Raw genomic sequence first — 25,413 nt, forward strand, 5'->3', positions numbered from 1 at the left:
GGCAACGTGCGGTGGTTACGGGCAACGTGCGGTGGTTACGGGCAACGTGCGGTGGTTATGGGCAACGTGCGGTGGTTATGGGCAACGTGCGGTGGTTATGGGCAACGTGCGGTGGTTATGGGCAACGTGCGGTGGTTATGGGCAACGTGCGGTGGTTATGGGCAACGTGCGGTGGTTATGGGCAACGTGCGGTGGTTATGGGCAACGTGCGGTGGTTATGGGCAACGTGCGGTGGTTATGGGCAACGTGCGGTGGTTAGTGGCAACGTGCGGTGGTTAGTGGCAACGTGCGGTGGTTAGTGGCAACGTGCGGTGGTTAGTGGCAACGTGCGGTGGTTATGGGCAACGTGCGGTGGTTATGGGCAGCGTGCGGTGGTTATGGGCAGCGTGCGGTGGTTATGGGCAACGTGCGGTGGTTATGGGCAACGTGCGGTGGTTATTGGCAACGTGCGGTGGTTAATGGCAACGTGCGGTGGTTATGGGCAACGTGCGGTGGTTATAGGCAACGTGCGGTGGTTATGGGCAACGTGCGGTGGTTATGGGCAACGTGCGGTGGTTATGGGCAACGTGCGGTGGTTATAGGCAACGTGCGGTGGTTATGGGCAACGTGCGGTGGTTATGGGCAACGTGCGGTGGTTATGGGCAACGTGCGGTGGTTAGTGGCAACGTGTGGTGGTTATGGGCAGCGTGCGGTGGTTATGGGCAACGTGCGGTGGTTAGTGGCAACGTGCAGTGGTTATGGGCAATGTGCGGTGGTTATGGGCAATGTGCGGTGGTTATGGGCAACGTGCGGTGGTTATGGGCAACGTGCGGTGGTTATGGGCAATGTGCGGTGGTTATGGGCAACGTGCGGTGGTTATGGGCAACGTGCGGTGGTTATGGGCAACGTGCGGTGGTTATGGGCAACGTGCGGTGGTTATAGGCAACGTGCGGTGATTACGGGCAATCTGGGGTGGATACGGGCAATCTGGGGCGGATATGGGCAACCTGCGGTGGTTACGGGTAATTTGGGGGGGCTAGGGGTAATCTGGGAGTAAACTGCAATTATTACTATAATAAAAAGTGTGTGTTTTATTTTTTTGTATGTTTGTCACTTTTTGTACTTTATACATTAATTTTCACTGTATTACTATGATTACTGTGATATTTTCTATCACAGTAATCATAGTTCAGTGACAGAGACCAAATTGGTCTCTGTCACTTTAAATTTTCAGAGCTAACTGCTTCTGGAGCGCATGCGCACTTCAGAATCCACCTGGACGTCGAGGAGGACGGAGCTCCGTGGATCAGGTAACGTATGTGGGGAAGGGGGGGTGACTGGGGGGGGTGGGGGGCGACTTGGGGGGGGGGGGCACGGTGACACTTTTTATCCCGTCACCAATGATTTATGGTGACAGGGGATAAAAAGTGCTGATCAGCACTGGGAACAGGCGATCGGCAGTATATAGTATATACCGCCGATCGCCTGCTCCGGGATCACACGGGGGGGTCCCCGATCACTGCCCCATGCTCTCCGCTACCTCCGGTGGCGGAGAGCATGGGGCTTTGATCACTAATCCATTTCCATCCCTGCGAACAAACATCGTTTGTTCGCAGGGATGGGGGCGGCCATCTTGGATCTGATGGCCGCCCGGGTAGGGTGATCGGGGGGCTGATCTGGGGTCTGAGGGGACATTTTTCATCTCCCCCCACCGTGGATTCACGGTGGGGGGAGATAAAAGCCATCGGCGGCGCCGGTAATGCCCGGTCCCGGCGGATCGCCGCTAAAACGGTAGTAGCGGCGATCCGCCGGTATCGGAGGACAAGGGGAGGGGGCCGGGGGACACACTGTTAGTGGCGGTGGGGGGAGGCAGCGTTCTGCAGCCTCCCCCCGCCGCCCGATCGGCGGGGGACACTGAATCTCCCCATAGACGCTGCGGTCGCATTGACCGCGGCGTTTATGGGGTTAACTGCCCGGGGCGGAGCGCGGCTCCCCTCCGGGCAGTGGCAGCAGGAGGATGCTGTGTGACACAGCCTCCTCCTGCTGCCCGATCTCACCCAGGGACAGAGGGGGGAGGCAGGGAAAGCATGACGTCCAGGGACGTCATGATGCATTCTGCCACTGCTTTTCATGACGTCCCTGGACGTCATATTGGGGGAAGGGGTTAAAGTTTCTCATTTTCAAAAGGAATATGAGACAAAAAGCACCCCAAAATTTGTAATGCAGGTTCTCTTGAGTACAACGGTACCCCATATGTGGGCGTAAACCACTGTATGGGCACACAGCAGGGCTCAGAAGGAAAGGAGCGCCAATTAGCTTTTCCAATGCAAATTTTGCTGAAGAAGTTTCTGAGCGCCAGGTGCGTTTGCAGTGCCCCTGTAGTGTCAGCAGAGAGAAAAACCCCCATAAGTCACCCCAATTTGGAAAGTACACCCCTCAAAGAATTCATCTTGGTGTGTGGTGACCATTTTGACCCCACAGGTATTACAGGAAAGTATTCAAAAGAAGACAGTAAAAATGTAAAACTCAAATTTTTCCAATATTATGTTCTTTTAGTTTGAAATTTCTCAATTTTATGAGGAACAAGAGGAAAAAAGTACCCCAAAATTTGTAACGCAGGTTCTCCGGAGTACAATGGTACCCCATATGTGGGCATAAACCACTGCAGTTTCCGAGCGCCAGGTCCGTTTGCAGTGCCCCTGTAGTGCCAGCGGAGTAAAATCTCGCCATAAGTCACTCCATTTTGGAAAGTGCACCCCTCAAAGTATTCATCTTGGTGTGTGGTGACCATTTTGACCCCACAGGTATTAGAGGAAAGTATTCAAAAGTAGACAGTAAAAATGAAAAACTCAAATTTTTCCAATATTATGTTCTTTTAGTTTGAAATTTCTCAATTTTATGAGGAACAAGAGGAAAAAAGTACCCCAAAATTTGTAACGCAGGTTCTCCTAAGTGAAAAGGTACCTCATATGTGGGCATAAACCACTGCATGGGCACACAGGAGGGCTCAGAAGGAAAGGAGCGCCAATTAGCTTTTTCAATGCAGATTTTGCTGAAGAAGTTTCCGAGCGCCAGGTGCGTTTGCAGAGTCCCTGTAGTGTCCGCAGAGTAAAATCTCCCAATAAGTCACCCCATTTTAGAAAGTGCACCCCTCAAAGAATTTATTTTGGGGTGTGGTGAGCATTTTGACCCCACAGGTATTTGAGGAAAGTATTCAAAAGTAGACAGTAAAAATGAAAAACTCAATTTTTTCCAATAATATGTTCCTTTAGTTTGAAATTTCTCAATTTCTCGAGGAACAGGGGAGAAATGTCACCCCAATATATGTAAAGCAGGTTCTCCTGAGTAGAACGGTACCCCATATGTGGGCATAAACCACTGCATGGGCACACAGCCAGGCTCAGAAGGGAAGGAGCGCCAATTAGCATTTGCAGTGCAGATTTTTCTGAAGAAGTTTCTGAGCGCCAGGTGCGTTTGCAGAGCCCCTGTAGTGTCAGCAGAATAGATTCCCCCCAAAAGTCACCCCATTTTGGAAAGTGCACCCCTCAAAGAATTCATCTTGGGGTGTGGTGACCATTTTTACCCCACAGGTATTAGAGGAAAGTATTCAAAATTGGCCAGTAAAAATGAAAAACTCGAATTTTTCCAATAATATGTTGGTTTAGTTTGAAATTTCTCAATTTGACGAGGAACAGGAGAGAAACCGTACCCCAAAATCTGTAACGCAGGTTCTCCTGAGTACAACGGTACCCCATATGTGGGCATAAACCACTGTCTGGGCACACAGCAGGGCTCAGAAGGGAAGGAGCGCCAATTTACAGGAGCAAAACCGCAGCTAGTAATAGTTATAAGAATAGCGCAGTTACTAAAATAGAATAAAAAAAATGAGATTACAGGTAATGTGGGGTGGTTACGGGCAACCAGGGGTGGTTATGGGCAACCTGAGGTGATTACAGGTAATCTGGGGTGGTTACGGACAACATGGGGTGGTCACGGGCAACCTGCTGTGGTTACGGCAACCTGGGGTGGTTACAGGCAACGTGGGGTGGTTACGGGCAACGAGGGGTGGTCACGGGCAACGAGGGGTGGTCACGGGCAACCTGCTGTGGTTACGGCAACGTGGGCTGGTTACAGGCAACGTGGGCTGGTTACAGGCAACGTGGGCTGGTTACAGGCAACGTGGGCTGGTTACAGGCAACGTGGGCTGGTTACAGGCAATCTGCTGTGCTTACAGACAATCTGGGATGGTTACAGGAAACGTGGGGTGGTTACGGGCAACCTGCAGTGCTTACAGACAATCTGGGGTGGATACGGGCAACGTGTGGTGGTTACGGGCAACCTGCAGTGCTTACAGACAATCTGGGGTGGTTACGGGCAACGTGGGGTGGTTACGGGGCAACCTGCAGTGCTTACAGACAATCTGGGGTGGTTACGGGCAATGTGAGGTGGTTACTGACAATCTGGGGTGGTTACGGGCAACGTGGGGTGGTTACGGGCAATGTGGGGTGGTTACGGATAAACTTAAGTTCTTATAGGCAATCTGGGGTGGATACCTGTAATCTGGCATGGGCACCGCAATCTGGAGGGGGTCATTGGCAATTTGGGGTGGTCAGAGGCGCCGTGGCGTGGTCAGAGGCGACGTGTGGTGGTCAGAGGCGACGTGTGGTGGTCAGAGGCGACGTGCGGTGGTCAGAGGCGACGTGCGGTGGTCAGAGGCGACGTGCGGTGGTCAGAGGCATCGTGGCGTGGTCAGAGGCAACGCGCGGTGGTTACGTGCAATCTGGGGGGGTTACATGTAATCTGGCATGATTACGGGGAACCTGGGGTGTTATGTGCAACCTGGAAGGGTTACAGACAATCTGGGATTGTTACTGATAAACTGAAGTGCTTATAGGTAATCTGGGGTGGGTACATGTAATTTGGGGTGGTTACGGGCAATCGGGAGGGGGTCACTGGCAATTTGTGGTGGTTACGGGCAACGTGCGGTGGTTACGGGCAACGTGCGGTGGTTACGGGCAACGTGCGGTGGTTACGGGCAATCTGGGGAGGGGTTAGGGGTAATTTGGGAGTATACTGCAATTATTACTATAATAAAAAGTGTGTGTTTTATTTTTTTGTATGTTTGTCACTTTTTGTACTTTACATATTCATTTCACTGTATTACTATGATTACTGTGATATTTTCTATCTCAGTAATCATAGTTCAGTGACAGAGACCAAATTGGTCTCTGTCACTTTAAATTTTCAGAGTTGGCTGGTTGTGAAGCGCATGCGCACTTCATAACCAGCCAGGACGTCGAGGAGGAAGGAGCTCCGTGGATCCGGTGAGTATATGGGGAAGGGGAGGTGACTGGGGTACGGGGGTGACAGGGGGGGTGGGGGGCGACTTGGGGGGTGGGGGGACATCACTTTTTATCCCCTGTCACCAATCATTCATGGTGACAGGGGATAAAAAGTGCCTGGATGCACATGGCACAAGCGATCAGCGGTATATAGTATATACCGCTGATCGCTTGTACCGGGACCAAACAGGGGGTCCCCGATGACTGCCCCATGCTCTCCGCTACCTCCGGTGGCGGAGAGCATGGGGCTTTCATTCATTTTAACTTTTACATCGCTGTGAACCGACATTAGTCGGTTCACAGCGATGGCGGCGGCCATCTTGGAAATGAGGGCCGCCGGGGGAGGGGGGTTAGTGATCGCCCTACTAGGGGGGGCTGATCTGAGGTCTGGGGGACACTTATTTCATTTCCCCCCGCCGTAGATTCACGGCGGGGGGAGATGAAAGGCGGCGGCACCGGTAATCTCCTTTACCGACGGCCGCCGCTATAACGTTAATAGCGGCGATCGTCGGTAAGGGGGGGGGCCGGGACGGACCCCACACACTGCCCCAACCCCTCAGCTACCTCCGGTAGCCGGGGGGATGGGGTGGGGGCCGTCCCGGCCCCGCAGCCTTATTCTCTGCCATCGCCGTAAAAAGCTGATGGCAGCAGAATAAGGACCATTAGTGACCGCCGTAGAAAGCCGTATCGGCGGTCACTAAGGGGTTAAGGTAAAGTGTCACATTTTTACTTATTGAAACCAAATACTGATACAGCGAGTGAAATGAGTACTGAATAAAGTAGTGAAATAAGCATCAAAAGATGTTATTGACAGGAATTCTCATCAGATGTCAGAAATAATCTATCCAATTCACACAGGCAAAGAAATCAAACCACAGATGTCCATAATTTAAGTTAGGGTCCATTTACACAGAAAGATTATCTGACAGATTATCTGCCACAGATTTGAAGCCAAAGCCAGGAATGGATTTCATAAGAGGAGAAATCTAAGGCTTTCCTTTATGACCTGATCTGTCTATAGTCCATTTCTGGCTTTGGCTTCAAATCTTTGGCAGATAATCTGTCAGATAATCTTTCTGTGTAAATGGAGCCCTTATATGTAACAATGAGAAATGACACAGGGAAAAAGTATTGAACACGCTTACTGAAATACTGAAATGTAATACTTTGAACAAAAGCCTTTGTTAGGGATGACAGCTTAATGGCACCTCCTGTATGGAAAAACTAGTGGCATGCATTGCTCGTGTGTTTTTGGACCATTCTTTCGCACAAACAGTTTCTAAATCCTAAAGGTTCTGTGGGCTCCCTATGAACTCTGAGCTTTAGTTCCCTCCATAGAATTTTACTGCATTTAACAATAATGACAGTTTACTGGTTCTGTCCATCATGAGATGTTTTTTTGTGCGGCAACTTGTTAATGAGAAACCTTTTGATCAGTTGAAAAAAAACTGATATTCGGCATGATTGCATTTTAATAAGGCTAGGTGCACACAGCATTTTTGCATATGTTTCACTGTATCTGTTTCAGTACTTTTAAAACAAAAAACAAAAGCGTTATAATGATGATAATAAAGCAATTTTAAGAAACATTTAGATTTTTTTAAAGGTTTTACATTTTTAAAAGCTGCCAAATAAAATAAAAGTCATGCAAGTTGCCTATCATTTTAATCGTACCAACTTGACGAACATAGATAACAAGTCAGTTTTACCATAGGGCGAATGGCGTATACACAAAACCACCCCAAATAAAAAATATTGCGTTTTATTTTCAATGTCACCGCCCATATAATTTTTTTCTGGTTTTGCAGCATTTTTTATGCAAAAATTAAGGATGTCATTGCAAAGTACAATTAGTGGCACAAAAAATAAGGGCTCATGTGGGTCCGTAGGTGAAAAAATGCAAGTGCTAAGGCCTTTTGAACACGAGGAAAAAACGAAAACACAAACGAAAATTTATTCTCTGGAAGGAAAAGGGTTAACATACAAAAAAAAACACAGCCTTTGTGTACCTTTACGCAAATCTGTACTTAATGACCCACTCCCCGAAACCACTGGTACTGATCACTGGATGAAATGAAGTGCCGTCTTTAGTTGAAAAATCATCTTTTATTCTTCATCGGCAGTGTCGATGAGGCAGGGCTTAGCTCTGGTTGTATTTTCGCCCCCTGATCCGGACCTGTGCTTTTCAACAGCTATTTCTCATTGCACATGTGTCATAGCGATCGAAGACAGCACAGGCATTCGGGAGCTGTCATTTTTGAGGCGCAAGGGTGGCGAAATGTACTCTCACTGCGCATGCATTCCAGCCTCTTTTTCTCTATAGCGAGGATCAGGGGCGTCACAAAGGACAGAGAATGTAACCAGAGGCACAGCACCAGCCTAGGGCACAAACACTCTAGGCCCCGCCACATTTATACCGCTGATTAAGAATAAAAGATGATTTTTCAACTAAAAGATGGCAGCAGGAGGATTTTGAAATAGATGTTTGGGAAGGATTTAACCTTATCCAACATTCGGCAACATTCGGTATGCAGTTTACACTTTTGTACAGTACTTCCGACATTCATAGATTTTTGACTTTTTATTCCTCACCATCTAAGACCCATAAAATTTCAATTTTTCCACTGACAGAATACCCATGTGAGGGCAAGTTGTACTTTTTACTGCACATTCTATTTAATGTATCATTAAGCTAGAAAAAATATATTTTTGCGGAGCAAAAAAAAAAAACAATTCCGTGGGGCTGTAATTTTTCACCATATGATAAAACTGAAATGTTAAAGGCTTTGGCCACTTTACAAAAAGATCGCACAGTGTACAGAATTAGTAAGTGAACTCACTGCTCTTAGGCTGCATTCCCACGTTCCGTGATCCTGACGGATCACGGACGTGGAATGCATGTACCGGAGTCCCCCGCGCCCGGACAGCATTTGTAATTAGAAGCTGGGAGCGGGGGAGACTGTATTCATAAGCGCCGCACTGTAGTAACAGCACCGCGCGGCTGATTCATTACAGCGCAGCGCTTATGAATACAGTCTCCCCCGCTCCCAGCATCTAATTACAGATGCTGTCCGGCCGCGGGGGGACTCCGGTACATGCATTCCACGTCCGTGATCCGTCAGGATCACAGAACGTGGGAATGCAGCCTTACTGTTACCTCATAACTACCCCTCCTATGCCTGAAACTCCTTAATTGACAATCAGCTTCAATCTGAGCTCCAAGCAAGGGATGGGAGGAGAGGTTACAGACCTCGAAATATCAGGAGCTTGGAAACCTCTGACTCTTTTCCCTGGAGAATAAAGGCATTTTACTAGCACTAGAGATATAAGAACGCTACCACGTGTCTTCTTGACCTTACAGCTAAGTGTCAGTATTTTGGGACATAAACTGCATCTGACATATTCACTTTAATAGGCTGAAAGCACTAATTGACATAACAGCACTAACTGATATCAAGTCATGTAAACCAGTTTCATGTTTGGCACAGGCTGTTCTAATTATTTCCAGCACTGTCTTTTGTGGATGTAATGGGGTATTCCACTAAAGAGCTAAAAAATGAAATGCTCCCAAACCTAGCTGGTCTTACTCACTAAGTCCCCTTGAGTAATTTGAGCCACATCCCATCTTTCTAGCTGCCACAGTTCCTGGGCTACAAGTTTTTCTAAAAGCCAGTCTATATCCAAGATGGCGCTGGCCAGGAAACTACATTACCCAACATGCATTGTACCTCAGAGCCAACTGCCAAGTATTTGCCTAATCTTGAAGTATCTGCCCATCGCTGGCTCTATCTGCTTCTGTTTTAGGGTGCCTTCACACGTAACGGATCCACTGCGGATTTCTCACTGCGAATTCGCAGCAAGATCTGCTGCGGATCCCTGCCCTGTACATTCTATGGGCAGACAAACTCGCAGCGGGATGGACGCTCTGCCGGCGGGGGGTTAATGGGGCGGGCTGCTGACATACTCACAGCGAATGTTCATCCCGCTGCGAGTTTGTCTGCACAGAGTGTACAGGGCAGGAATTCGCAGTGAGAAATCTGCTGCGGATCTGTTACATGTGTAGGCACCCTTACACTGTAAACAAAATATCTATCTGTTATCCACAGCCATTCTTATGGTATAGCAGCAAAGAGTATTGTGATTCTTTGAGATTCTGGGGGAATTGGGAGGGTGGGGGTGCCTTAGGGCAGGTCCCTTAAGCGTATCATCTCTATATATCTATATATAACCTCATGAAATTAAGCAGGCTACTGCAGTTTAACAGGATTCATACAAATATATACAGTAAACCCCAACAGAAAGAAACATCAGTGGTAAAAATTATAAAATGCTTTCTAGCACCCACACAGTCCGGCTGCTTCTTATAAGGGGGATAACTTACAGGTACCAGAGTTTCACCAGTCCTATCCTGTAATCTATCTGATTCCCATTGGGCTGAATTTTCTACCCTTTTGGCAAATCCAGCTCCTGTGCTGTGATCTCTTGCTGCTATTTTCACATAAATCTGGCTTTTTCATTCACAATTTCTACCTCACACACAAAGGTGAGATTCATTTTACCTCACAAAACACTTAACAGTTAACTCCCTCCCTGTTGGACAACTATCAATGTTGTGTGCTGGCACTTACTCTAACTGCCAGACAGAGGTATTTATAAATCCTGGACAGTGACAGACAAGCTTACCCTGGGCCACATATCCATCTACATAAATAGTTTAGAGAGAGAGATAGATAAAGAAAAGAAAACAAACCTTTAATTTCAGCTATACTGGTCTGGACGCTGTCACTGTTCTGTTGTTTGCCCGCCCCTTGGCCAGGTGCTCACTGATTGGTAAGATGTTAGTGGTGGTCGGAGTTACAGAGGAGGTGTTAGTGTATGTGCACACTACGGGATCCATGCGGATCACGCAGCTCGCCCCCTTGTGCATTTTTGCCCGTGCCATAGACTCCATGCTATGGTTGGATGGATTCCCCGGTCCGTCCAAAGAATGTACAGGTTTGGAAATGCGCACGGGCTGTGGAATCCGACAAGGGCGATATGCGCGGATTCCGTAGTGTGCACACACCCTTACAGCTTGCCTAGCAACAGAAGAAACCAAGTTCATGTGACTTTGGTCTCAGAAGGGAGGGGGAGGACAGAGGAGCAGAGACCATGGAGACCATTAGTAAGAATTTTCAGCAGCTTCAGGATAGTACAGCAGACAAACTGTAAAATTCATGTAATAGAAACTTAATACAAACAAGCTTAGATTATGGGTAACTTACCCTGAACCAGGTAAACGCTGCAAATTTGTATCAGACACCTCCACTCTCAGAGGGAGCAGAGGTACCCACAGAGATAGTGAAAGAGAGGAACGTAAGCGTTCTAGCCAAAATTCCACTTTTACACCTACAGCTCCCTGAGTCTCCTTTCCCCCAACAAATAAGAAATCACAGCCATCCGACACCTGCCAGGAACAATGTTAAAAAGTAAAAACACAAAGGTTAGTTTGCTAAAAAGAAAACTAACATACTTGCAAAATTGTGTGAGGTGTTTCACACTAAAGTCTGAAAAGAAGACAGACAGACCTGTATAATTTGTGCATTTGGGGTCTCACATCCAGCCTCCTTCGTAACATCCATCACAAAACCACCAGCCTCCATGGCAAACACTCGTACTGGAATTTTCTGAGAAATACCAGTCAGAGGAGCTGTATTCAGTATCTCACGAGACTGTGTTGGAAAAGAAAAATTTAAATAATAGCGTTTTCATACCTACAAAAGTAATTTTAAACATCTCCATACTCCATATACATACACTTCATAGGCAAAAGTATGTAAAAACTTAGAAGGCGTAGCCCGGACAGGGGAGTTTTTCTGTATTTGCCCAGAGCAGGGGTGATGAAAAACTAAATAAATAAAAGTACATTGGGGAAATGTATCTGAGGGAAAAACTAAATAAATAAAAGTACATTGGGGAAAAGAAAAGATAAGGAAAGGGAAGGAAGGAAAGAAAGAAAAAGAGAGAAAGAGAGAGACCCTAGCAACCAATCAGATTCCACTTTTCATTCCTCATGGACGCTTTGGAAATTGAAAGCTGGAATTTGATTGGTTGCTAGGGGCAACTGAGCCAGTTTCACTTTACACCATGTTTGATAAATCTACCCCTTTATCCGGATGTCAGAAAACCATGGTGAAAACATGGTGAAAACATGGCAAAAGCACATAATGCAAACACAGCCCGAACTGACTGAAGAAGTTAATTACATGGTTTGTCCACTTTTTCCCATGTAGTTAGAATATGCATGAGGTAGCTTTTAGACTTGGTGGTAATAGCCTGTGGCTGCGGCCTGCGTTTAATTACTGCAGTTAGCACATGCAATTCAGTAGTGGATTATAATAGGTCAGTTTCGGGCAGTAGCCTGGGGCCCTGAGCTCCTGGGGGGCTCATGGCCACCCAAAAAGACTTATACTTTCAGTAGTGTATTGTTTCCTGGCTACAGTTCTGCCATGTTTTGCAAAAAATTTGCAATAGTTACAGTGGGGTGGGGGGCCCAAGCTTGGTGAACAACCCGGGGGCCTATGGTAAAGTATGGCAAAGTAATTCGCCCCTAGTGCAATTAATGGGAATCTCGAGCACCGGTGGCTAGCTAGCTGCTGGTCATTACTAAACGAATTACGAGTGTTATATTGTAATCGATAGAGACTTGAATTTTGTTTTGTTAAATTTCAACAAAACATTAAAAGGGGTTCTCCAATTAAAACTTACTTGTCCCCTATCCACAGAAAAGGAGAATAGCACGAGATTGCGATAGATCCGACCTCAGTACCCCTCAGCGATCTCCAGATCCTTTGTTTTAAATACAGCTGCAGGTCGGTATGTGACCTGTGTCTTTATTCATTCTTTATGGAGCCGCTAAACAGAGACAAATACAGGACTCAGCGTCTCCATAGAGAATGAATAGAGCCACAAGTCTTAACTGGAGAACCCATTTAGAGACACATTGTAGCATGTATAACTAACATTACTGTACCTTTACAAGTGGAATAATAGCTCTTAGGTCATGATCAGATACCAGCACTTCAGCACTGCCTCTAACACCTGCTGTAGCTGCACCACCACCTGGAACTTCCAGCTGAAAAGTAATTCTTCGTGACACAGCAGAGCCTACGGAGACATTACTCACAAGAAAATCCAAAAGAGCAATAACTGGAGGGAACCTGAAAAAAGAGCAAGTAAATTAGAAACAGGGAACAAAAATGTATGGTATAAACAAACTATAACAGTAACACAGAAATCAATCAATCACAGATTTGTATACCATGTATACCACCTGCCAGACTTATAAAATCCCCTTTTCTTAGCCATGTGTCAAGGAGGAGGAGCAACACTGCTAAGGTTTCACAGCCTGACACACTTCCTAGCTTTCACTTATTTACCAGCCCCACTATGGTTGACTATGTCAATCGGGGTGGTGGTGGTGGAGGGTGCTTTTTTCATCCCATTGTTGACAGATCGTTATCTAGGTTGCAGACCACTATAATGCTAGGACTAAAGTTTGAAGCATATCAACCACCATTTTGTGTGTTAGGTATGGCATAGTCTCCATTTAACATCTTTAAAAGTCTTTCACTGACGGATGACCCAGATGACCGCATACAAGACTCTTCTAGGTCATCCAAAAAGTTTGAAGGCGGCTTTTACTGATTACTGAATGGAGATAGTTTGTAGAGCCAACAGAATGTATAACAGCTCTTTCTGATCCAACAGAATATAGTATAGGGGATAGTATCTCTGAACTAAAAACCATCAGAGAAACCTCATATCATTACTTCAGGATTTCTTTGTGCATTATCCCATTGTTTGAGTACTGTGCGCTAAAGGATTACAAATGGCCATTCTATTCTTTAACATAAGGTAATCCAAATAAACAGAACAAGATCAGTGTATTCTAAACTTAATGCAACACTAGGTTGTATTAAGATTATTGATTCTAACTGTGTATAAAATCCCAAGTTACAGCCATCTAAGAGAGGTTTGGACCTATGGTAAGGACACTTCCATAGTGTAATCCCAGGACTTGTTCTCTGTCAGATCGCTGGTAGCCAGACCACCAGTCTGTTTAAAGCAGCGGTCTGGCTGGTGTATATATAGCTATAATGTAGATGTATAGATATATAGTGTCAAGTTTGCTAAATGAATGTATTAACAAAATTAGTTGAGATAGAAATACTGGAAATACTACAAAATTTAGCAACCATCATCAGCTACAGGAAAGGTACAGTTGTCTGTCTGCAGCTCTTAGCATCAAATACAGCTAACAGACTTCCTTTAACCCCCTAATATCCAGGCAGATAATTGTTTTAATTATGTTTGAGCAGCCATTTTTTTGTCTGGTTTGGCAGTACAAATAAATTATTTAACATATATTATTTTTTATAGCAAATTAAATATGGAAAACCTGGCTTTGGCATTATTTTTAATTAATTTCTTGGACAGTGCACGTTAAACCTCTTTGTGCTGCAGCTAGTTTGGGCCTTAATGACCCATTTGGCCCAATGAGCTCATTTTTCAAAATCTCACTTTATGCGGTTATTGCTTTGTGATGCTCTAAGAGATGTTAGCTATTCTAAGACTGTTTATTTGTGACATATTGTACTTTATTTTAGTGGCAAAATCTTGTCACTATTGTATGTGTTTTTGTGAAAAGTGTCAAAATTTCATTTAAATTTTAAATTAATTAAAATCTTAATTTCATTAAGTTTGAAATTCTTTGCTTTAAAAAAAAAAAAAAAGTCATACCACATAAATTAGTAACTAAATCACATTAGCAATATATTTAACCCCTAGACGACCAAGGAAGTACCTGTATGCCTTGGATGCCTGTCCCCAGACGACCCTGGGCGTACAGGTACGTCCTGTGTTATGAAGCATGCTCCGGAGTGGAGTGGGGGCGGCTGCAATCAGTAGCTGGGCCCTCACCATTAATGACAGGCTGCAGTGCAATCTCCCTTAAATGGCGCGATTGCAGCGTTTAAGCGTAAGTGACAGGGGCAGCTCCTGTCACTTATCGATCGGGACTCCCCAGTGTGACTGCGGGGGTCCCGATCACTGTGCCGGACCGCCGTAGGTCTCTTACCTTCCTCTGTGCGGTCCGATCGGCCATCTATTCATTAAGTGTGTCACAGGCAGGCTCAATCAGCAGAGCACCTATAACACTGATCAATGCTATGCATAACAATGATCGGTGTATGCAATCTGATGATTGTATGTAAAAGACCCCCAAGGGCACTTAAAGTGTGTGTAAAAAAAAAAAGTAAAGATATTTTTTTTTACAAATACCTCAAAGCCCCTCCCCCGATAAAAGTTAAAATCGGCCCCCTATCCCATAACATAAATAAAACATATAAAAATAATTAAATAAACAGTAGTGTGCGTAATTGTCCAATCTATTAAAATATAACATTCGCCACCCCATATGGTGAACGGCGTAAATAAAAAAAGAGGGAAAAAAAAGTGCCAGGATTACCGATTTTTTAATACATTATATATATATATATATATATATATATATATATATATATATATATATATATATATATATAAAATATATATATATATATACATATATATATATATATATATATGATAAATATGTTAATAAAAACTAGAGATCATGGCGCAAACAATGACACCCCATACAGCCCTGTAGGTAAATAATAATTGCAAAAACAAAAGAATTTCATTTAAAAAAAAAAACACATTAGAAAATCTGTGTAAACCTGCATATGGTTGTGTTCAGACTGACCTATAGAATAATGGTATCATGTCACTTTTACCGTATATTGCATTATGCAGACACAGGAACCCCCCAAACATTTCCATTAGAGATGAGCAAAACTCGAGCATGCTCGAGTCCATCCGAACCCGAACGTTCGGCATTTGATTTGCGGTGGCTGCTCAAGTTGGATAAAGCCCTAAGGTTGTCTGGAAAACATGGATCCAGCCAATGACTATATCCATGTTTTCCACATAGCCTTAGGGCTTTATCCAATTTCAGCAGCCACCGCTAATCAAATGCAGACCGATCGGGTTCGGATGGACTCGAGCATGCTCATCTCTAGTTACCATATTGCATTCTATTTTCCAATTTCACCAATTTATATTTTCATAAATAATATTTTGGGGGATACGTCATACATGTTATGCTAGAATGAAAGATGCCATTACAAAGAACACCTATTCCTGAAAAAAACAAGCTCTTACGTGGCCCTGTAGATAGAAAAATGAAAGTGCTAGAGCTCTTAGAAGGGGAGAAGAAAAAACAAAAGCGCAAAAATTAAAATTGGTGTGGTCCACTGGGTCATTTTGGGTCGGGTCCTTAAAGGGTTCATTTATCCTCGCATCATCTGGTAAAGATATTTTCCTTTTTTAGTGGGCTTAGAATTGTATAAGTAAATTATTAAAATGTCATGAAAGTTTCCAAACCTGATTTCTTTTTAGGGACCTGTTTATTTCTAAAGTAGATTTAAGAGACTTGTATGCTAGAAACCCCCATAAATGGCCCCATTTTGGAAACTACCCACCTTAAAGAATTAATCTAGGGGTATAATGAACATTTTGACCCTACAGATGTTCAATGAAAGTATTAACCATTAGGCTATGTTTACACTACGTAAGTTCCGCAAAAAAGATTTCTGTGGTACTTATGTAGTGCTGCAGGCTGAGGGATCCCTAGTGGCGCGGCGAGAAACTGACATGTCAGTCTTCTGCGGCCGCAGAAAACCGTCAGTTCACACAATGGAGCGAGCAGCTCCGACTGCACGCCCTATTGTGTGCGGTGGGGAGTTCTGATGCACCCCCATCAGAACACAGCGGCGCTAAAGATCATCAGGCCGGTCTCATACTACGTGTGACCAAAGCCTTAGGCTGTAAATGGAAAATACAAACTTTCCAATAATATGCTCGCTTAGATTAAGTGGGGTTATCCAGCGCTACAAAAACATTGCCACTTTTCTTGTCTCCAGTTTGAGTGGGGTTTCGAAACTCAGTTTCATTAAAGTAAATGGGGCTTAATTACAAACCACACCTGAGATGGAGGAAAGAGTGGTGCAAAAGTGGCCATGTTTTTGTAGCGCTGGATAACCCCTTTAAAGTTTCTCATCGTCACAAGGGACAAGAGAAAAAGCACCCCAAAGTTTGTAATGCAGGTTAGAACGGTACACCATATGTGGGCTTAAATCACTGTTTGGGCACATGGTGGGGCTCCAAAGGTAAGGAGCACCAATTAGCATTTTCAGTGCAGATTTTGCTGGAGCGGTTTCTGGGTGCCAAGTGCGTTTCCAGTGCCCTCTTGGTGACAAGAGATATAAAGTCAATTTAGGTGTCGTCCAGCACTCAGAACTAGCAATCAGCGGTATGTAGTATATATATTTTATACTTCTGTATGCCAACACATTATACCCTGTAACACTTTGAAACAGACGACTGCTTGGGCTACAATTACTGTGTTTAAGCAGATGGCACACTGTGCTAAGAACCTTTCTAGGTCCTCAGGGCCGGCTCTGGAGCATTTCCCTCAACGGGTCACTGGGAATCTTGATGACTCAGCCTGTTAATCGCACTGGGGAGGGTTTAACCCCTTAAGGACGTGGCCCATTTTCGTTTTTACATTTTCGGTTTTTCCTCCTTGTGTTTAAAAGGTCATAGCACTTGCATTTTTCCACCTAGAAACCCACATGACCCCTTATTTTTTGCGTCACTAATTGTACTTTGCAATTACAGGCTGAATTTTTGCATAAAGTACACTGCGAAACCAGAAAAAAATTCAAAGTGTGGTGAAATTGAAAAAAAAAACCGCATTTCTTTTATTTGGGGGAAATGTGTTTTTACGCCATTCGCCCTGGGGTAAAACTGACTTGTTATGCATGTTCCTCAAGTCGTTACGATTAAAACGATATATAACATGTATAACTTATATTGTATCTGATGGCCTGTAAAAAATTCAAACCGTTGTTAACCAATATACGTTCCTTAAAATCGCTCCATTCCCAGGCTTATAGCGCTTTTATCCTTTGGTCTATGGGGCTGTGCGAGGTGTCATTTTTTGCGCCATGATGTGATCTTTCTATCGGTACCTTGATTGCGCATATACAACTTTTTGATCGCTTTATATTACATTTTTTCTGGATTTGATGCGACCAAAAATGCGCAATTTTGCACTTTGGGATTTTTTTTGCGCTGACGCCGTTTACCGTACGAGATCAGGAATGTGATTAATTAATAGTTCGGGCGATTACGCACGCGGCGATAGCAAACATGTTTATTTATTTATTTGTTTACTTTTATTTAAAACCTGGGAAAAGGGGGGTGATTCAGACTTTTATTAGGGGAGGGGGCTTTTTACTATTAACACTTTTTTTTTTTTTTTACACATATACTAGAAGCCCCCCTGGGGGACTTCTAGTATATACACTTGGATCTCTCATTGAGATCTCTGCAGCATAGATATGCTGCAGAGATCCATGAGATCGGCACTCGTTTGCTTTCGGCTGCTGCAGCCGAAAACGAACGAGTGCCGAGCCGAGGATGGCGCCATCTTGGACGCGTCCCCGGCCAGCATCAGTAACGGAGATCGCTCCTCCGGGACAAGGTCCCGGAGGAGCGATCTCCCCCACTAGACCCCAGGGAAACGTTGCCTCCGGTAATCGGAGGCAGCTGTCAACTTTGACAGCTGCCTCCGATTAGCTAATTAGCGGGCACGGCGATCAGACCGTGCCCGCTAATAGCAGCGGTCCCGGGCTACTCGCGGCACCCGGGATCGCGGCACTTCGAAGCGGGGCCGCCGCGCGCCCCCGCTTTGAAGTGCAAGTGAGGACATATGACGTACGCATACGTCCTATGTCCTTAAGAGGTTAAAGAGTCACTGTCGTTTTTTTTTTTTTTTGCAGAAATCAATAGTCCAGGCGATTTTAAGAAACTTTGTAATTGGGTTTATTAGCCAAATCTGCCATTATCTGCATGTAAAAAGCCTTTTCCCAGGTCCCCCCTCCTTCCTCTTTTTCATCCACTCCAAAAAATCTGAAAATTGTGACTTGTTGCAGGAGTCGTACCCTGTCTGTTCTAGGGAGAGGGGAGGGGGGAGGAGGAAGGAGGGAGTTAGCCGGCAGCAGAAAGCAGATAACAGAGGATTACAGGCACGGAGCTGGGTGACAGCTGTAATCAGAGCTCAGACAGGTCACTGGTGACTGTCACAGGAGATATCCCGTGAGGGATTTGTAGATTAACTCTTTGTTGTCCTGTTTTGGTCTTTTCTTTAGCTCTCTCCATAGGAGAACAATGAAGACAGGGGGGAGAGCTTCAAACTGCTTTTTCATGATAAAAATGCATTTTTAGGATAATAAACCCAATTACAAAGTTTCTTAAAATCGCCTGGACTATTGATTTCTGCAAAAAAAAATTCACGACAGTGACACTTTAAGGGTGACTTGGTTACTTTAAAGCGTACCCACAATCTGTCCCCCCCCCCCCCCAAATCACTTGTACCTTCGGATAGCTGCTTCTAATCCAAGATCTGTCCTGGGGTCCGTTCAGCAGGTGATGCAGTTATTTTCCTAAAAACAACTTTTAAACCTGTAGCGCTGTGTCTAACGGCCGGGGCTTAGATTTGTATATACAGTAGGCTGGCACCACTTCTCCGTCCTTCCTCCCCACCCTCCTCATCATTAGGAATGATCCAGGAACATTTACTGCTGTTTGAGCTTTGCACAGGTGTATTAACGATCCAGCCCATGTGCATTATAAACACAGGTGGGGAATAGGAAGCAATCTGCCTGGAGCATTCCTAATGATGCCAGCCTAATGCATATACAAATGTAAGCCCCGGGCGTTAGACACAGCGCTGCCGGATTGTTTTTATGATAACTGCATCCCCTGTCGCACGGACCCCAGGACAGATCTTGGATTAAAAGCAGCTATCTAAAGGTACAAGTGGTTTGGGGGGGTCAGATTGTGGGTACAGAGTCGCTTTAAAATTTTCAAATCAAGTGGTATCAGAAAGTTACACAGATTCCCTGCTCCCACCTCTGTCTGTGACGAGAACTGTCCAAATGACAGCAGGAGAGGTCTTCTAAGGAGATTTACTACTGCTCTGGCTGGTGTCCTATTTTTTTTTTTTTTTAAGGTTGTTTTTATTTTGCAAAAACTGTTAAAACAATACACAATACGTCCATCGCTCAAACAGTGTCAAAGTCATAAAAACATAGGAGATTGTTGGCAGTAAACGACCACTTGGTTCATCTAGTCTTCCCAGGCATGCTTAAATTCAGTTATTTTTGAATTACCTACCAAATCTACTGGAAGTTTTATCCAAGCATCCACCACTCTTACAGTATCATTTTCTCATGTTGCTTCTGATCTTTCCCTCAACTAACATCAGATTGTGCCCACTTGTTCTTGAGTTTTTTTTTTAATTAAAAACACTTCCCTTATTTAGTCCCCTTAACGTATTTAAAGGTTTCAATCGTGTTGCCTTCTTTCCCCTAGGCTATACAGATTCAAATCATTAAAGGCCCTATTACACAATGTGATTATCATCCGTATCTGGGCGATTACCGACTAATAATCGCTTGGTGTGTGTAATAGGGCTTGTTGAAAGGTCACGAACAGCTGACATGCACTGTGTCACTTACAAACATAATAAAAAGAATAGGATCCAGAACAGATGCTTGTGGCACACTACTTGTAACCAGTCTCGGAACACTCCATTAACAACAACTCTCTGATGTCTATCCTTCAGCCAACCACAAAACCACTTAACTATTCAGGGATTAAAGGGGTTGTCCAGCAAAAAATTTTTTCTTTCAAATCAACTGGTGTCAGAAAGTTACATAGATTTGTAATTTACTTCTATTTAAAAATCTCAAGTCTTCCAGTACTTATAAGCTACTATATATCCTGCAGGAAGTGTTGTTTCATTTCCACTCAGAAACAGTGCAGTCTGCTGCCACCTCTGTCCGTGTCAGGAATTGTCCAGGGCAGTAGCAAAGTCCCATAGAAAATGTCTCCTGCTCAGGACAGTTCCTGTCTCTGTCAGAGATGTCAGCAGAGCACTGTGTCTGAATGTAAACAAAACACTTCCTGCAGGATATATAGTAGCTTATAAGTACTGGAAGGTGCATCTCATCCAATCTGCACTGAGTTTTATTCCTAGCACCTAGCCCAAAATTCGCCCCATTGGCTTACAATGGGAGTGCAAAAGGGGTCATTTTTCCTCTGCCCCTTTAAGAGATATGAGTAAAACCGAAGCTGATCCTAGATGCCCAGGGGGCAACTCATCCAACACGCACTGAATTTTGTTCCTAGCACCTAGGGTCAAAAACGTCTTACCTTGGTCATTCAGGACTATTTTTAAATAGAAGTAAATTACAAATCTATATAACTTTCTGACACCAGTTGATTTGAAAGAATTTTTTTTTCGCTGGACAACCCCTTTAAGACCAATTCTTACTAACTTTTTTTATGGGGAACTGTATCAAAGGCTTTTCTGAAATCCAGATAGGCGACATCCACAGCACCTCATAACAAATTTAGAGCAGATAAAGCAATAGTAATCTGGAGACCTAAGAGTGATGGGGAGAGAGTGCAGACAGTCCAATCATACTGCAGATATTACCAACAGAAAGCTTGCAATTAGCAAGACTGGCAACCCTGGCAGCTAATACAAAAAGACACAAGGCTAGTGCCCTATTTAAGATTTAAAGGTTTTTTATTTATTTTCAAACTAGAAAAAACATACAAACAATAAAAAGGAAAGAAGAGTAGGCGGGGAAGCATGCGAAGACCTCTTTATATGGACATGATTTGCTGCTCTATGTATCCCAGCCACATGTTTCAATCCCATCTATTCTGCACGAGATTAAAAAAGGTATGGTCAGTTGTCTCATTTTAAAATAAACCTTACTAAAACTGAAGTGCTGGATATGTCACACTGGGGGAGGCGCAAAAACTTGCAGATACGTTTCCCTTTAAATGGAACAGAAACACAGTTAGATATTTAGGAGTCCAAATTCCGAGGGATTTGGGGCAGCTTTATAGGCAAAACTATGGGCCTTTGTTAGAGAAAAAACTGTGGGACCTACAGCATTATTCTTATAAAACCTCGTCGTGGTTTGGGAAAGTTAACATATTAAAGATCGATATAATGCCACCCACGGTTATTATATATCTTTCAGGCGTTACCAATACATGTACCAGCATTTTTCTTTAAAAATTTGAAAGCAGATTTTTTAACATTTATATGGGGAGGCCAAAGCCGCAGAATTAGCTATCGGACCCTGACTAGACCAAAGGAGAGAAGAGGGGTTGGGTTATCCGACCCTAAGCTATATCATATAGCCGCGGATAGTCTATGGTTATTTGATTGGTACTTTCACAAGAGGACAAAGTAATGTGTTTCTTTAGAGGGGGAGATTCTTGGGATGGTCAATTGAAGAGGATATAAGAGCATATAATGTATTAAAAGGTGCCGCGCTCCCCTCATTGCAAGAGTTGTGGGCGACCTTCCCAGGAGTTGACATCTCTTGGATATCCTATAATCAGCTTGGTTCTTTTGTAAACGCTACAATAAGCAGGAAAAGTATAAAAGAACCCCCAACAAAGGCAGAAAAGGTCTTCTTGAGTACGACTTGTCCACACCATATCCTGTCATTTTTATACAAGTTATTTCTAGGAGGAATCAACCAACAAGACACAGTAATCACTGAACCCAATGAAGTACTCAATCAAGAGTCTCCACTGATGCCCCCAAAAATTTAAATATGCAAAACAAGAGTCCGTGGATCCTCGGTTGCGAGTCTCAAAACACGGGATAGCCAGATATCTCTAGCCTGTTGCCACGGGGTGCCTCCATGATGGGGAGAACACCACACCACCCTGATAAATAGCCCCTTAAGTCCCACTCGGTTGCGAGTATTAGAACATAAATAGGGAAACAACAGGGTGGCCCCTTTTTGTCAACGTCTAACTCAAGGTGCGACTATTGCGATCTGTCTTTGGATGGATGGATGCTGGCCTTAGCAAGCCCTTGTCATGATCACAAGGAAGGCATCCATCCACCGACAGATTGCAATACTCGCACCTTGAGTTAGACATTGACAAAAAGGGGCCACTCTGTTGTTTCCCTATTTATGTTCCAATACTCGCAACTGAGTGGGACTTAAGGGGCTATCTATCAGGGTGGTGTGGTGCTCTCCCCATCATGGAGGCACCCCGTGGCAACAGGCTAGAGATATCTGGCTCTCTCGTGTTTTGAGACTCGCAACCGAGGCTCCACGGACTCTTGTTTTGCATTACTAGGATGAAGTTACTCAGGGTCTGCTGGGATATACAAAAAAGTGGGAAAGAGAGTTGCAGGAAAATATGTCAGAGGGGGAATGGTTGAGAGCTTTTTCCCTCATACATAACATGCCTATGGCCTGCATAGGACAAGAAAGAAACTATAAATTATGAGATGGTATAGAAGCCCAGTATTATTACATGCCATTTCCCCTCAGGTTTCAGATAAATGTTGGCGGTGTAGAACCAAAAAAGGAACTATACGTCACATATGGTGGGGATGCACTATGTTACAGAACTTTTGGCAATTGCATTCGAAGAAAAATTGTAGCTACCCCAAATAAGATAGTGCTTTCAGTTCTCTTGGGTTTCCTACCAGCTCTGAGAAGGGGCATGTTGAGTTATTTTCTAGTTGAAGCTAGAGTAGTTATTCCACGTAAATGGAGAAGTCAGAGCCCTCTTTCTTTCTTGGAGTGGGTACAGGAGGTTAATTACATTAAGCGTATGGAAGAGTTGGTAGTGGAGAGAACAGAAAATTTTGAGAGCTATCATAAAGTATGGGATCCTTGGGTAAAATTTCTGGAATCACAATATTTTGCTACATTAGTTGTCTGAGGTTTATTCGGAGGAACTAGAGGAAATGGAGAGAGGAAGTGGGGTTGGGGGTGGATAGGTATGTGTTTTAGGGTCTCTGTGTTTTGTTTTTTATTTTTGTATAATTTTGATCTTGTTATATTTATAATGTTATGTACTTGATTGTTTGTATATACTGATAAAACTGTTAATAAAGATAGATTATAAAAAAAAAAGGAAATAATAAAGAAACTGCGATTGTGCGTCCCACAAAGAAAGGCTATGCAAAGTAAGAGAAAGGGAAATTTTTACATCATCTTAGCTCATCAAAAGTAGTTTAGACCACAAACTCCAGAGTTGAAACTACACCCCTAGCCCTGCAGAGCTTTCTGGATTTAAAGCCGCTCTGAATCCACCAACCCACCCTACGAAATTGATGAGAGTAAATACTTACTGGTCATGTCTTTTAAAATGCGCCTGGTGCCTTGGTTACAGCAAAAAATGATCTGCAGCGCTGTGTCATACTGACGTGGCCTAGAGTGTCTGTTCCCCAGCTCTGCAATGCCTCTCCTTTCTTCCTCCCCACCATCCTCATCATTAGGACCCCCCCTGGCAGGATTTCTATTTATTGCTAGTCTAAACTGCAGTAATGACTAGGAAAAATCCTGCCTGGGGGGTTCCCAATGATAAAAATCACTATATATCAAATTTAGATAATAATCTTTCCATTTGTATGTAAATCAAAACATCAAAATTTTCGAATGACTGTTAAATTGCTTCTTTTGAGCTAACCATGAAATTATTGCTAATTGTTGGGATCAGGAAAAATATAGAGTGTACAAACGATCTTAATTACAACGACAACTACAGTTGTAGTCTTTTTCCCATTAGGTAATCTTCAGCCATCTACAGTTGCAATCGAGCACCAATCAGCAAGATGCCTTAAGGGTCCATTTACACAGAAAGATTATCTGACAGATTATCCGCCAAAGATTTGAACCTTGGTGCGTTTACACAGAGAGATTTATCTGACAGATTTTGGAAGCCAAAGCCAGGAATGGATTTGAGAAGAGGAGAAATCTGAGTCTTTCCTTTATGACCTGTTCCCTGTTTATAGTCTGTTCCTGGCTTTGGCTTCAAAGATCTCAGATAAATCTCTCTGTGTATACGTACCATAACACAGCACAATTAACTGGGTGACTTGTGCAGCACGAACAGGGCCATATTTACCACTAGGCACCTGTGGTCAAGTGCCTAGGGCAGCACCTTGCAGAGGGGCAGCATCGGGAAGCAAGGGCAAGGAAACATTTTTTTTTTGTTTTTATTTTTTTTAAGTCTCCTACCTCCTTTTCAGACTTGCCAGTAAATCTGGTGTCTTTTTGAGGGGGTAGGTATGATCAGATCTGGTGTGGAGGTGTTGTTCAGGTCTGGTATGGCTGTGACGCCTGGAGCTATTACCTACCAATCCTGTGGTGAGAATTCCTTCGGACAATATGCAGACGGCTCTAATCATTGATTCAATGTGGAAATTTGTGTTTTAGGGTACAAACCCACACACCGTATACACAGCAGATACGCAACAAATATGCAGCAAATACGCAGCAGATTTGTTGGTACAGATTTGATGCTTATGTTCAGTTATTTAGATCTAATCTGCTGCGTATTTGCTGCGTATTTGCTGCGTGTTTGCTGCGTATCGCAGCAGTAAATACGCTGCTTATACGGTGTGTGGGTTTATACCCTTAAGCAGTTAAAAACCATGACAATGCCATTCAGACAATTTTTCTACATGTAGAGAAATGCTTGTGGCCGAAACCACGTTTCCCAAGATGGGGGCGTCTTCAGGTTTAGTGCCTAGGGCGGCAGCAGCTGTTAATACGGCCCTGAGCACGAACAATCACTGTTGTTCGTGCAGCCAGGGAAACTGACAGCGCAGATATGCTCTCTATGCTGCCAGTTTCCAGATCACACATGTAGTGCATGCATACTTTCAGCACTGATGTGTCTGGCATCTTTACATGCTTTATTCCATGCCGACAATGTCACAGAGGAGGGTCTGTGACACAGTCAGGTCCTGTCCAGCTCTCTGGTCACCGCCCTGCCTCCTGCACAATGACAGCCAGAGGAGACAGGGCAGTGGCTTAGAAGTAAATTACAATTCTTTGGCATTTTCTGGCACCAGTTGATTTGAAAGAAGCTACCCCCT

General features: G+C 44.1%; 1 protein-coding gene across 2 annotated transcripts in view; it reads right to left on the reverse strand.

Annotated features, from left to right (window-relative positions):
* Positions 1-25,413, reverse strand: part of TMEM132A (transmembrane protein 132A) — a 244,442-nt gene that overhangs the window by 24,674 nt on the left and 194,355 nt on the right. For both annotated transcript variants that reach the window (XM_069980764.1, XM_069980763.1), the window contains exons 6-8: positions 12,334-12,520; positions 10,889-11,032; positions 10,586-10,767 (exon numbers count right to left, since the gene is read on the reverse strand). In XM_069980764.1, the coding sequence (XP_069836865.1) occupies positions 10,586-10,767; positions 10,889-11,032; positions 12,334-12,520 (513 nt within the window). The remainder of the gene's footprint in view (positions 1-10,585; positions 10,768-10,888; positions 11,033-12,333; positions 12,521-25,413) is intronic.

Source organism: Dendropsophus ebraccatus, chromosome 8, assembly GCF_027789765.1.
Source record: "Dendropsophus ebraccatus isolate aDenEbr1 chromosome 8, aDenEbr1.pat, whole genome shotgun sequence".
Classification (NCBI taxonomy): Eukaryota; Metazoa; Chordata; class Amphibia; order Anura; family Hylidae; genus Dendropsophus; species Dendropsophus ebraccatus.